This window comes from Magnolia sinica, chromosome 1, assembly GCF_029962835.1.
Source record: "Magnolia sinica isolate HGM2019 chromosome 1, MsV1, whole genome shotgun sequence".
Classification (NCBI taxonomy): Eukaryota; Viridiplantae; Streptophyta; class Magnoliopsida; order Magnoliales; family Magnoliaceae; genus Magnolia; species Magnolia sinica.
In genome coordinates, this window is record NC_080573.1 from 125,318,450 (window position 1) to 125,333,143 (window position 14,694).

At 41.4% G+C, this 14,694-nt stretch overlaps 1 protein-coding gene and 1 non-coding gene across 3 annotated transcripts in view; one reads left to right on the plus strand and one right to left on the minus strand.

Annotated features, from left to right (window-relative positions):
* The first annotated feature begins 315 nt into the window (after positions 1–315).
* On the plus strand, positions 316–386 carry TRNAG-GCC (transfer RNA glycine (anticodon GCC)). The gene has a single exon. It is a non-coding gene; the product is annotated as a tRNA-Gly (tRNA).
* A 1,788-nt stretch (positions 387–2,174) lies between these two features.
* Positions 2,175–14,694, minus strand: part of LOC131257145 (protein tesmin/TSO1-like CXC 5) — a 31,941-nt gene continuing 19,421 nt past the window's right edge. For both annotated transcript variants that reach the window (XM_058258204.1, XM_058258205.1), the window contains 5 exons: positions 9,204–9,566; positions 8,233–8,333; positions 8,024–8,118; positions 6,939–7,367; positions 2,175–2,502 (listed from right to left, as the gene is read on the minus strand). In XM_058258204.1, the coding sequence (XP_058114187.1) occupies positions 2,291–2,502; positions 6,939–7,367; positions 8,024–8,118; positions 8,233–8,333; positions 9,204–9,566 (1,200 nt within the window). In that variant the 3' untranslated portion in view covers positions 2,175–2,290. The remainder of the gene's footprint in view (positions 2,503–6,938; positions 7,368–8,023; positions 8,119–8,232; positions 8,334–9,203; positions 9,567–14,694) is intronic.

Genomic DNA, 14,694 nt, shown 5'->3' on the forward strand with positions numbered 1-14,694 from the left:
CTATCCAATGGCTTTGAATCCGATGGAGCCTTTTTGCTCGCTTTCGTCTGTATCTTCCTACTCATTCTTCACCTCGCTTGAGTTTTTGGCCGAAATTAGCAGCCTTTGCATAGGGACCCTTTGGAAGAATTTCTACCATACGTAGAAATGAAAATGGGCCAGGCTGGAAAAGGCCCGTGCCCACCCCCTTTGGAATGAGGCTGGAACAGGCCCATGCCCGCTCGCTTTAGGCTTAGACTGCAAAACAGGTGTGCGAAACAACCGTACGATTTTAAAAGATTAATAATATTTTTAGATGTTTTATCACCATCTGAAGCACCAGTGGTCTAGTGGTAGAATAGTACCCTGCCACGGTACAGACCCGGGTTCGATTCCCGGCTGGTGCAATTTTTTTCTATTATTCTTTTTAATTCCTAGTAGTGATTTTCCTTTTCTTTTTTTTACCCTGCCGAACACACAAGCTCTGGTTGTGTATCTGGTTTGGTTTTCGTGTGTGGATCTTCCCAACTGGATGAACAGTCCAGATTGACGAGCAGTACAATGTGTAGAGCTGAAGGAAGCAATGGTTCGCTGAAATTACCCTTTATGGATAAAAGCTAGGATTCTGCACCTTGTGTGATTTTTTTAATTTCCATTGGGGCTATTGCTCACCGGATGTATGGTCCAGATTCACTAACAGCTTACCCCGGGCTCTCCACAATTTAGCCAACTGGATGGATGGTCCACATTCACTAGCAGTGCAGCCATGTAGACATGACTAGCAACAAACTAGTGAAGGCCCAACAGAATAACCGGCACAACAACACTTACCCATTATGGTATGCGCGGGTGCGAGAGAAAAAAAAATCCGCTAGGCTTGGGCGCAGTGCGCATATGGCGCATTTACAGCCCCAAGTATAAGGATATTATCCCTAACGTTCTGTTTGGATTGGTGGGACACTTTTCTTCAAGCGGGAAAGAAACAATCTTCCATATGACGTGCGAAAATCAATTTCCATTCTATGGTTTTCCTCAAAAAATTGTGAATTTTATAAGCACAAACTAAAAATAGAAAGAATCAAAAAACCCTAAAGAAAATAAGAATTTCTTCTTCTTCTTTTTTTAGAAAAGAGTACTCACTTTTTAACCATTCACCTCATCTAATTTTCCATTAAAAAAAATAATAATAATAAATAAAATCATGCACGGTTAAATGAGCAAAGTTATTTAGTGTTCTTTTCCATGGGTTTCTATTTCCTTAAATTTCTTATAATGTGACGTTTTCATTTCCAAATCTACATTTTGAATCACACCAATTCCAGCAGGCTAATGCATAAAAACCCTCCCATGCACAAGCAGACTAATGCATAAAAACCCTCCCATGCACACAGTTGCATTTGAACTAATCAGCATCCACATCACTTACCTGGACCATTCATTTGGTCCTGCCCACATTTCATTAGCCTGCCTTGAAAAAGACTCACTGTTTGGATCGTCCAAACTGTCTGTCGGCAGCATTAAAAATGGATGGACAAGACCGTTTGTAGGAGATAGGTCCAGTCTCGGGTCTTTGTGATCATCCAATTGCTGTGATCTTTGCACAGTAAGGAAAGAAGAATCAACTGGACATAATGGACAGTCCAAATAGGTGATGTGAACGCCAACATCCATACGCAACCATGTGCATGGGAATGTTTGCATGCGCTGGCCCACTATATCATTTCTCTAATGAGAAGTCGTCATGAGCCATGAGCAAAGGGAGAAATACTCAGCACAAGACTGGAAGGAACGATGAATTCATTGAGGTTTGTTACGCCCACACACATGTAGCCCCATTCATCTAATGCTAGATCACAGGCCAAAACATCACCACTGAGTGTTCCACAAATGTGGGCCAGACTATAAATATTCTTCCCTGAAAAACAGGCAGGCTGATTTATCAGGTGGGCCACAGGGAACGAAACAAATGGACTGCTAAGATGGCTTTTTCTTTCTAGTATCCATTTTTTCATTCACTGCTAGAATATCTACATGTTGTGGCCCACCTGATGGTGGGCTAGGATCGTGGGAACCTGTGCTGACATATATAATGATGGGTTGGAAGTACACATGCACATGGGCTTAGCAAACCTTGAATGCAATGCTGATGACCAAAAATGGGTCAGGTCATGCTTAATCCTTCGACCAAGATTGGATTTCAGAACCATGAATGACATTCTCTTAATGATTGCAGCAATGGCTGCAAGATGGCCCAGATCAAGACATGGCCCAATTTTACAGAGATGCACTGACATGCTTTGAATGTTTTCTTTTACATCTCCAAATTCTCAATTTTCGGTTTCAATTCTCCATTCCCAAACACGCGCCTGACCTTGGGAGGAAGACAGTTATTAGAAGAGATAGTGACGCCATTTGCAGATGGAGATGTCTCTGCGGCGGCTGCCCTTGGAATGCCATTACCTACAAATGGTTCTGAATGACTCAGTGTTTCGGTTCTCGCAGCCAAAGAAGCATACTTTGTTTCTGTAACATAACAGAAGAAGAAGAAAAATCAATTAGAATTCACAAGGTGGGAAAAAAGGATAATCTAACTAGTTATATCACTGACAGATAAAGTGGTTATGAGCAAAATAAAAAACTAGAGCAGATCATGTAAAGCTCAGTTCCATTCCACTGGAAGTGAACAAGACTTGAATTTCATACATTAAGTGCCTCCCCAATCAGAAAGATAGGTATAGCAGTCTTTGGATTCAGTTCGGTGGTCCACACTTCCCATTGGCTATACAACTGGGGATCAAGATTTGAAAAGGCCCCGTAGCATCCATTGTAACAGCCCACGGTCACACCAGTGTTATGTAATGTAAAAATGGCTATTATGAAACAGTTGTCATACATAGAAATAACAGCCACTATTTATAGAAAGCCATTTAAAACAATTCTATGATTGCATTATGTTATAGCCAGTGTTTTAAATAGCATGTAGTGCATAGCTTAGCATTTGACCATCTATAGCCTGTAATGTAAGCTGCACGATACTTAATATTTTTAATTAAAATAATAGAATAATATGATGAAATTTACAAAATGCATAATTCCTTTTGAGTTCTTGACTGCGAATCTAGATCATCAACCACATATTTCCATGCTGAATCTCTCCATCTCTTTCTTTTTTAATTTATTGAAACATCACAAATTCACGATATGGACCACAATTTGGATGGTCCAGATTGATTTAAGTGCTCTATCCACGATATGGACCATAATTTGGATGGTCCGGACTGAACTAATGTAGTACCACATGTGATAGGGATGAATCACCACCATTTAAAAATAGGTGTTGAACTAACATGGAAGAAACACTTTTTAAAAAAAAAAGGAAATTTCAGGTAATGTATGCTACCTGTGCCACACTCTACGCTACGCTACATGCCCTGTAGCTTACGCTACCTACATACGCTACGCAGCGCTTTAGCTACGCCACATGCTAAGCTACGAGCACTACCGAAAACACTAGTAACAGATTATAACATCTTTTCTTTTCTTTTCTTTTCTCTTCCTTTCTTTGGATAAAAAACGGGGTTATTTTCCCATGGCCCAGAACTGTTTTCCATTTCCAATTGGCAGTTATGGTGTCATAACACCATTATTCAAACCTTGCTGGCCAGAAATCATGGGGAGGTCCCATCATTTCAGGGGTGAGTCCCTTTTCCACCAATGGGGATGGTAGCTACTCCTTGTGGAGCTGCCTAGTGTTTGTTGTGAGTTGTGACCATTCCTCTATATACACTATACATTTTGTGTGTGTGTGTGTGTGTGTGTGTGTGTGTGTGTGTGTGTGTGAATTGTTAGGATCACAACTCCATGACATGCATGGTATACTTGGGTTTTCAATTTGTAGAGGTGGTGCACATGGTTTCATGATCTAGACCATTAATCTATTGGATCCCAATGTAGAAAGACCATAACCCAAAACTATACCAGATTGGAAAATTCTAGTCACCCGATCCTGCAATTGAATGTGGATATCCTCTTGCAAGGTTTGAATTTTCCCATCAGGGTGATTTTGGGGGCATGGACCATCAACAGTGAAGCCCAATGTACCAACGGACTAGATCACTGAATCATGGGGCCCACTTGTACAAACTTAAAACCCGAGCATACCAGAACAATATAGGTCCTCGGTAGAGAAACAAGACAAGTTGATGATGAAAACCATTTTCTTCAACGCCAATTACAATTCTCTTCATAGGTTTTTTGTTTTTTTTTTTTTAAAAAAAAAAAGAAGACAACCAGATTTCCTCTATAAGTACAAAATTAGCATATAATGAAAATGATGCAGGACAATTAACCACTTGCTCTAAAAGCTCGAACTGTTAGAGTATGGCGAATTAATCCCTTTATCTCATAGCCCAGGCCCCACATCTCATGGGTTATGACCTCGGCCAAACCCCCTTCGTAGGCCCCAAATCACATAGGTACCACGTCACACGGGCCGCCCACCCCGAGTGTATTCCCACATCCCACAAGCTACCCCACTCGAGCCCAGTGTGAAATGTGCATTAATCACCCCCGGTGAAGAGTCTCGAACATGAGACCTCCCCTGTGGGCCTCGCCCACCCTGAGTGCGCCCCTGCATCCCACAGGCAACCCCACTCGAGCCCAGTGTGAAAATGCCCCTACATTAGAAAATGATCCTATAGAACCCATATGCATCATAGTACAAAGCAAAAGCCATGTATTGGACATGTGGATGATCTGATCCATTGGCCTGGACAGTCAACTTGTGGTCCCGCAGTGGAATGCCGGTGGCCCAAATTCACTTTGATTGGATGATCCTAAAGGAATTGTGATCATTGAAAGCGGATTGCTGCCTAAAGTTTTTTGGTTGGGCCATGCATTTGAAGACTGCATCGGATGGTTAGGATCATCTAATCTGGGTATTGTTTGGGCAATAGAGACTCCCAAGTGGGCCCAGCACGTGGATGTGTTAGAATGATTAAAATGGGGCTCACATGAATGGTGAGATGGGTGTTGGATCATATTATCATGTGTAGCAAAAGGTAAATTGAGTTTTTTAACTACAGTAGTTTTGGATCCTCGATCAGAGTGCATATCAAACTTGGGTTTTCACTTGTACAAGTGGGCCCCATGGTTCAGTGATGCAGACCATTGGTCTGTTGGGCAAATCACAGGTGCACTATTGCCCACAATCTCCTTGGTGGGACAATCCTAACCTTTCAACTTGTGGTATTCAATAGACAATTAGGAAGATATACAACACCAGTCCATGTTCCTATAAAGAAAGACCCCAGATTGGTGGGCGGGATCTTCAAATCTTGGGAATTTTGACACGTCCATCTCCCAGGAATCACATCAGACCAACGGTTAAAAACCAGTGAACCATTGGCGACACCGGTACAATGCATCACCCAAGCATATATTGTGCATATCCTCAGGTTGAGGACCATATACCTCTTTAACATAACAGACGTGGTTGTGTGCCCGGTACATGCTCAATGAAGCAGTTTCACAAGAAAAATGAAAAAAAAAAGAGGAAAATTCTCGGCATTTCCTACTCAATGAAAGAAATAGACATGTGCATGAAACTTGCATGCATGAAAATAGCTAATTCAAGCACGGGAATTATTCATACTTTTTCTTTTAAATTGTACTTTTCCTCATGGAAAAGCCACTGAATCAATGTATAAAAAATAATAAAAATAATAAAAATAATAAAAAAATAAAAAAATTGGCCCCTTAACTGGCAAAGATATTTATAAATTGTTTTGGAGATAGATAGAGAAAAAATTCTTATCTCGATGATACATTTGCCATTTCAAGCAACACTTCAGATTAAGAAATTGACACCGTTATTTTCCCAATATGAAATGCTACTATAAAGCACCCTTCATAGACATTCTAGGAAATGGAGCCCCCAACTTAAAGGTGACAAACGTGTATGATGATCAAGACCATTAATCTGGTAGGCCGCACACAGATCACAGTTCAGAAAATGTCAGTGAAATGACAATTATAACCATCTGATCCTTGTGAATTTTGCTCATTCAAGATGGGCATAGTCCAAATATGTCAGTGACAAGGCAATCCTAACTGCCTGATCGTTGTGAATTTTGTCCATTCAATATCAACTGCTCTCTGTTCTACCTTTTTTCTTTTCTTAGATTTGCAGAGATAAACATTTTGTAGCCATCTATGAGATGGCTGACTTAGTCTAATCACCTTGAATTTTGGTAATGGACCATTCACATGATGGTTCACCAAATAAAGTCCCAATCACCTTGGGTCCTTACTAATGGCTTAGTATGATGCAGGACAATTAACCACTTGCTCTAAAAGCTTGAACTGTTAAGAGTATGGAAAATTAATTCCTTTATCTCATAGCCCAGGCCCCACATCTCATGGGTTAGAACCTCGGCCGAACCCCCCTGGTGGCCCCCAAATCACATGGGTACCGCCTCACACGGGCCACCCACCCCGAGTGTGTCCCCACATCCCACAGGCTACCCCACTCGAGCCCAATGTGAAATACGCATTAATCACCCCCGATGAAGAGTCTCAAACACGAGACCTTTCCCGTGGGCCCCGCCCACCCTAAGGGTGCCCCTGCATCCCACAGGCGACCCCACTTGAGCCCGATGTGAAAATGCCGCTGCATTATAGTGGTAGACTCACATGAGTTTCAACACTAAGGTCATGGGCTTGAGTACCCATTGTGGTGTGTGTGGGTGTGAGGGTGTGTGCGTGGAAAAAAAAAAAGTCTCAATCACCATAGACAAGTTCTGTGTATGGGACAGTGACGTTTTAGGTCTGCAATCATTGGAACTCCATGAAGCATGCATCATATAATATTTTAACATTCCTCTTTCACAATTCGACTTTTCACAAGTGTTTATGACTCTGAAGTAAAAATCTACAGTTAGGTTGAGGGGCTTGCCTACCTTGTCTTTTACCCCAGGCAATGAGCTTTAGAAGACACTCCCGCAACTCTGTCAAGATGAGCCTTTCCTGCTCTGCATAGATCTTTGTTATGCCCTGGCTGCTGTACTGAGAGCACAGAGATGTCCCACGGCCATGACCAGCAGATCCAGATGGTGATGCCAATGTGTTGAATAGCGTGTCTTGCTCATCACACATTAGTGCAAGTGTTCCAGGAGACATTGGCATTCCTTTCTGCACATCAGCACCATCCGAACCCAACTCATCCGTGCCCATTTTTTCCCCCTGATTCACACTTGAAAAATCATCTGCTGAAGCTTCCCGAACATCCGGTTCTTTTGGGCAACTGTTGCCATCATGCCTTGAAGAAGCAAGGCAACTTTCCGTTTGACTTTCTTTATCAGTTGATTTCTCTGTAAGGCCTTTCTCATCTGGAAATTTTCGACCACATCAGTCAATAAGATGTCACATTAGAGTCACTAGAGCAGAGAAGGATTCAGCTTGAACCAACATTGAGAAACACAATTGAGTATTCAGAAAAGGTGAGTCGATTCAACTCGATTGAAACTTTGATCAATCAAGGGGAATGATTTTTCTTATTTAAAACCGGAAAAACTCAATTGATTACTCAAAAAAAAAAAAAAAAAGAAGAAGAAGAAGAAGAAGAAGAAGAAGAAGAAGAAGCTCAACTACTTACAGGAAAAAATAAATGAAAGGGTACTCAGGAAACTCTTTTTTTTTTTTTGACAACACAGGGTGTCCCCACCCCATTTTGAGGCGAGACTATTCCCTGCGGATGCACACTCAGGAAACTCAAATAATTAAAGTATAAGTCAGATTCAACACAATCTTTAAATAAAAAAAAATAAAGTACTCAATCAAGTTCTGAGAAGATTCGGACTCCCCTCATCAAGCCCTAGTCGAGTTTTTCTTTAAACAAACTGACTAACTCAGCCAAGTACCAACACAGTGCCAACAACTTATACAAGATCTTACTATTTGTGCATACTCTTCATTTTGGGACAGAAAATACTACATACGGTGTAAAGTGAAATGCTTCGTGAGTGTGAATATTCTATTAATTTACCTGCTAATGTCTTGGCAGCTTCTCCTGATACAACAACCAAAAGTCTGCAGAGCTCCTTCACATCCCCTGCTTGGATGATGTCTGCTAACAGAGACCTTAAGCACAAACAAAATGGAGTTGAACTTTTGTAAAGATAAGAAGCAGCAAAGCTTACTAGAAGTTCGCATAAAAAATCACAGCAATTGGAAGATTGGACAACAGATGGAAACCTGTATGTGAATTTCGAAGACCCCAATGCTGCAGGATTAACCCGTGCTACGGGAACAGAAGACAAGGAAGAGGTGGGTGCAGTAGCCCTCAGATGATTCACCTGGCATGCATTGGGAACCAGGTCAAGTTAAATGGCTTGAATATGTATAATAGCCAAATCCAGAATATTACACACAGCAAGGATGACAAGAGTTCGAGGGACATTAACAGAAGTTAGAATCAGAGGAGTTCAGAAACCATGAAATCTGGGATAGATAGGCAGCCAGCAAAAACGAAAATGTAAAGGATCTATGTGTATTAGAATTCTCATGGGCTAACACATATAGTGATGAATTCCAGTGCACATGTGAGTACAGAATAGGTGCACATGTGGGTATATATTAGGTTTTGATATTTGATTCATTGATCTGGATAAAGAGGCAGACCATTTATTTAGTCTGCACGTATAATTTGTGGTGGTAGTAGCTGTGTTAGTGGTGGTAGCAGCAATGGCAGTAGTAACCATGTTAAAATGAAATTACAAGAGAGCTTTAAGACAAGAAAAAGAAACAAAATGACTTTAATGAAAAATAGTAAAAGAATGCCATTTACAAAAAGACAAGTAACTTTGATTATTGTAGCAATTTCCGCACTTTCAGATGTAGAAAAAAAAAAAGTTCTAAAAAGAATTTTTTGCAGATATTTTTAAAATATTAACAAATACCATTTTGAGTAACAAAAAGACAATCAAAAAATAAAATAAAACAGGCATTTTCAAACCATTTTAATTCAATTGAAGTTCCGATTCACAACCATGAGTAGAGCTGGCAACAGGCTGGCCTGGGGTTGGTTTAGGCCCAGATTTTGAACTCATGCCCGTCCTATTCAAAATATCGATTTTTCCTGGCCTGGGCCCAGCCAATTACCAGCCTAGCCGGTTGTCAACCATCAAACATTTTCTCTCTTTAGGATCTGAATATTAAGAAAATACCTGTGAGAACTGACCAAACCGGTGAACAGGTGTATCCTTGACTGATGTGCTGAAGAAGAGGTCCTGCTGGGTCTTCCTCTTTTTATTTGCTGGAGGGGAGGCATAGCCAGAGGATCCAATAGCTCCAGTAATGGCAGCATTAGCAGCCTGCTGGATGTAGGTCAAGGCATTGCCATGATCGACATGGAAGAGACCCCTTCTCTCTTCGCTGCCTTCGAAGTTCTTGCAGTCCATGCATTTACAATTTTCAGAGCAGAGAATGTTGGCTTGGAAGCACTCACAGTACTTCTTGAGGCACCCTGATTTCTTGCAGTGACAACCCTTGTTGTGCCTTGCCACTACTGGGAATTCTCCCGCCTCCTCCTAGATTCATTGAACCAGTCTATAAGTAAATGAAAGTAACCAGATATGAAAATGTTCGATTTAAAAGAAATCCAAACAACACAGATGAATTTTCTTACTAAAGATGTCCTTTTTGGTAGGAAAATAATCAAAGGGTATACAAAGTCGAATGAGATTCGATCCTTTAGAAGACATGGTAACATTATACTGAACAGGGTTAAATCAACAAAAGAGGTTAGGAAAGGAATGATCAGCATTGCATCGCAAGCAGGATGCATAACCTCTCTCTGTAACATCTTTTGGCAGATGTACAATTAAAGTCTTCTTTTATATCATGAAAATAGGAAGCAATCCATAAAAGGGCAATTTGTCTATTTGGAGTCCTTGGGAGAAAGAAGTAGACCAATCCCACTTGTACATAAGCAACCAAACAACCACCTACTATCCTTTTCTGAAGAAGAAACTGCTTCTTCATTTGAAAAGGACGGTCCGCAGAACAAGTTGAATAGCAAATAAATTGCATCAGTTAGGGAGGATTCACAAAGCTTCAGAAGTGTGGCATAAAATAAGAGCAATTACAGCAAAGCATGAAAACTGAACAAATGATCATCATCATCAGAATCTTGTCTCAGATATTTGGGGCAGGCTTTACAAATTCTGTTGTGCAATAAATCCTATCTAAGGCCCTATCTTTAGTAAGTGAACAAGCCTACTTATCCCTTTCTCACCACCTCAATCCAAGCCTCTTCCTCCTGATTTTCAGGCCTTCAACCCCAATCAATGTTCCCCTCACTGAAGTTGTCTCCAGTTTTTGTTGCACATCACCAAACCATCTCAATGTTCTCTCCATCACTTCATCTCTTATTAGGGCTGCTAGATTGCTTCAGATATGCCTTCATTCTTATTTATATCCTTCCCAGTCTCCCCACACATCCATCTCAACATCCTCATCTCTGTAGCACTCAATCTCTGCTCATGTTGCATTCTAACTGCCCAGCACTCTGCCCCATATAGCATAGCCAGCCAAATAGTGGCCTCATAAAATCTAACCTTAGGTTTGGTGGACGTTCAGCAATCACACAACACTCAAGAGACACCTCCACTTCATCCATTCCTGCCAGCTCTAATTCTATTCAAAACATCCTCGTCAATCTCCTCATCCTTTCGAATGACAGAATCAATGTAATGAAACATATGGCTTTGAGGAATTTCTTAACCATCGATGTTAACTAACACCTTGCCCCTATAACCTTCTTACTTAAACTTCATTTCAAATACTACGGCTTGATTATGCTAGTCTCTAAGCCTCTAGAATCAGATTCTAGAGTCTTCCTCCAAACCACTGATTTAGCTTTTGCCCGCTCTCTGGTTGTTAGAGGAGAGAATTTGAGAGAGAAAAGAAGGTCATGGGGCTGGCATGTGCAGCCCAACTACATTTATAACAATAGGAGAAGGGTACAATTACTATATGCCCTTATTAAGAGGAAAAAAAATTAAAGGAAGACGAGACATAATGATGGGGACATCATGCGCACACGCGCACGCATGCCACCTCCCCTACGCACATACATACGTACGAAGGAGGGCCCCATCATCGATCTGGTTCGATGATGACGTCCTGTAACGCCCTGAAAATCGGGAGTCGAGTAGAAGTCCAACTCCCGAGTTCCAACGCATCACTTATGCAACATATTTAATGATGATTAGATGTTGTCTGTATTAGTGCATAAAAAATGAATAAGATTAAGCTAAATCAGCAAAACATAATCCAGGGACAGTTGTACTACGCAAGCGGAAGACTTACTCAAATATGTATAGCGTTATAACTCAGTATAGGTCCCCAAAGTATGTATGCATTGCCAGGTCAATAATTACATGCATTGTTTCAAATTACAAAATGTCAAATGTAATAGTCCACTATAAGCATAACCCTGAAGCCCCGCCGATCAGAACGGTCTAGGTAAACCCGCCAGAATACTGCATATAGGAGAAAGCATCCTCATCATCTACGAAGTCCGCCTCCACCTCATCAATCGGGTCTCCATCTGCATCTAAGAAAGAGTCTGGTTGGTGTGTACAACACTGTCCCGTAACGTGGGAGTGAATGATCAACTCAGTGGAACAATAAAGCAAAGGTTAACATGCTCTCAATTCAGTCAAGCAGTAATGATAAAACAATACAATCAAACATTCCTAAGTACTCTGATTAATGCAAGAATGGTATGATTAAATGATGCATGCCCTCGACTGCACTCCCTCTGCGATCTTCATCTAACGGTCGCGTATGTCAGTCACTTCCTCAGTGCTCTACCCAACGCCAAACGGCACATGTAGTGCGGTGCATGAACGTGATTACCAAGTTCTTATTAGTCTTTTTCATATAGTAGGATTGGGAAGCTAAGGTATCTCCCTTATATCAATTCTCAAACGATGATCCAATCTAGGGTTGTCAATCCTAGTAAATCTCATACGATGATACGGTTCTAGGTCGCTGCAAAGGGCTCGTCACCTTATCAGTGCAAGCCTAGTGTACTCCTGTTGCCACGTAAGGGCTCGTCGCCTCTACGCAGTCTTAGCGTATGCTCGAGGTCACTACAAAGGGCTCGTCACCTTATCAGTGTAGGCCGACAGCTCAAATACAGTGTCCCATACCACCGCATTCGGCTCACGAGTTTGGGTTGCTCACTGGTCAATACGGGGAGGCTCGTCACCCCAGCATAGGCCGACAGCTCGACCACGATGTCCCATACCACCATGCCCGGCTCATGAGTCTTAGCGGATCGAGGTACCAAGGTTAAAAGGGTTTTCACTGGTGAGTTTGGTACCTTAGATTCAAGCAGTAGCGTCCATACATGGTGAACATACATCGGGTCAATCAGGCTGCTTGACGAGCTCGACTATTACGAGCGCACATCGAATTAATCGACATGAAATGCACGAGCACTTCGTGTGGCCTAACCACTGCTGACAATCAAAGTACAACTCGGGTTCATCGAACGCATCTTGTGTGGTGAAAACAACCTCAGCCACTTATTCAAGATCTGATACCGATTGCCTGGACTAAATCGTAGTCCCAAACATATCCAATTCCAACAAGTATTCGTATAAAATAGTCAAAGCAGTAATAAACACATGATTCCAATCTTACAACTATTTGAGCATGTTATGAAATACAACATACACAGGAATTTACACATGCACATTTCATAAGTAAAACAGACATTATAATATAAGTTACATGGAGGAAATCATACACATGAGAATCTTATCTCAATACTCATATAAAGTACCTGATGCCAAGTACTTGCTCATTCAGACATTTCTACAAACACTTAGACTACATATTCCAACGTACATGACGTATGTTGGTAATAGCACGTATTAGGGTAAATCCCTTCACCAAGGAGTTGTTACACATACAACTAGTATAAACACACGACAATTAATCATGGCAACACATTTTCAAATTCCATACGTATACGGTCTTTTCTACAAATACATGGAATACACTAAACTCCACATAGTTTATATATATCTGAAACGCGAAACAAACATCGCATTTGGCATGTGAAATAGCACCCACATCAGTAATAAACCATTAACCGACATTGAAAGCCTTGAAAACCATAACCTATACGTTTATAGTCCGCACCTTTCGCCGGTAGACTCGTAGCGAACTCAGTTTTAAAAGTTAAGTCTTGTCTACGGCACCACAATAACCTATAACAGGGAATAGGTTAGCTAATTCATCTATTACGCTAGTCGGAAACCCTAAGACAAGTTAGGGTTAGGTTTTCTTACCTAAGTACGGAGTCGGAATCGCCTGTATAGCGATACAGAAATGGCGGTTGAGTGCGTGGACTAGCGGGATCGAATACCAGGGAGAATCTCCAACTCACTCTCTCACTTTCTCTTTTCCCTTCTCTTTTCTCTCCTCTCTCCCCTAGGGTTTCTCAAATTCGTATGGGGTGAGAGAGAGAGGGTTTAAGGTCCTTATATAGGCCCAGGACTGATGGAAATGGCCCCAGGGTCAAGGTATACTTAGGTTATATCCAAATATGGACTGTTCCGGTCCAACGGAGCACTTCTGGTGGCCCTTTTTCCACGTGCGGTCGGACTTAAGCTCCCTGACCATGGATCTAGGTCAGGCTGAGTTTTCGTTCCGATCGGATTTACAGATCAGCTGTGGCGGACCAGTTTCGGTTTAACGATCACCAGCAATCGGTCAGGGTCACAAGTACACCGACATGTGTGGGACATTTCTCCTGATCCGAGGGTGTATTTGGGTCAGATTCTGATGGTCCGAATCCTTATATTTGGCCCGCAAGCGACACGACTCAGATTACTTAAATTCGGATTTTATTTCTAAATATTTTCACATTTCTCACACTTTGCTCCGGGCTCAAGTTGTGCATTTCTATACACAGGACTTGATTTCCGATGGGGTTGTCAAGTCCAGTAATGCGGTCATAACTGTATGGTTTTGCGGTTATCGAACTTTCGACGTGCGGTCCAGGTCCTATACGAAGTTTCGGTGTGCTCCCGAGAGCAACCGGGTTTAAGGATGGATTCTAGATTTCAGGGTAACGTAGCGTTAATGATACTGCATAGTTTGAGTCTTGCAGATGGTATTTAAAGTAGTTAATGCTAATTTCATAAGCACTCTAGTTTAGCACTTGCTAATATTAACCTAATTTCTAAAGGTTTTGGTCCTAGGTGATTTCTGCCTGAGGTGGTACTTGGGTCCCTGTACGGATTTTTCCGAGACGTTACACGTCCAGGGAGGGCCTCCTAGTTAGAAGACGAAGTTTGATTCAAAAGAGTGGGCCTGATAGTCAAAAAAAACCCATCATGGGATCTCATGATCGTGGCCCACAAGTCAGATTAAGTTCATATTTTAAGTTTTGCTTATTTATATTATTTAGAACATAATGAACGCTTTAGATTTCTTTGATTGATTTTTATTTTAGTTTAGTTCATCGCCAAGTAATAGATTGGGCACATGGCGCGAGTTGTGGGGTATAGGGTTTTCCTATAAATAGGCACCCCTTGTAGTTCTTTTTTTCATTGAAGTTGAATAAAAATTCCTGCGTGTTTTTCTGCTTTCTGAGTTTCTAAGTTGTGGAAAAATTCAAGTGAGTGCAAAGCC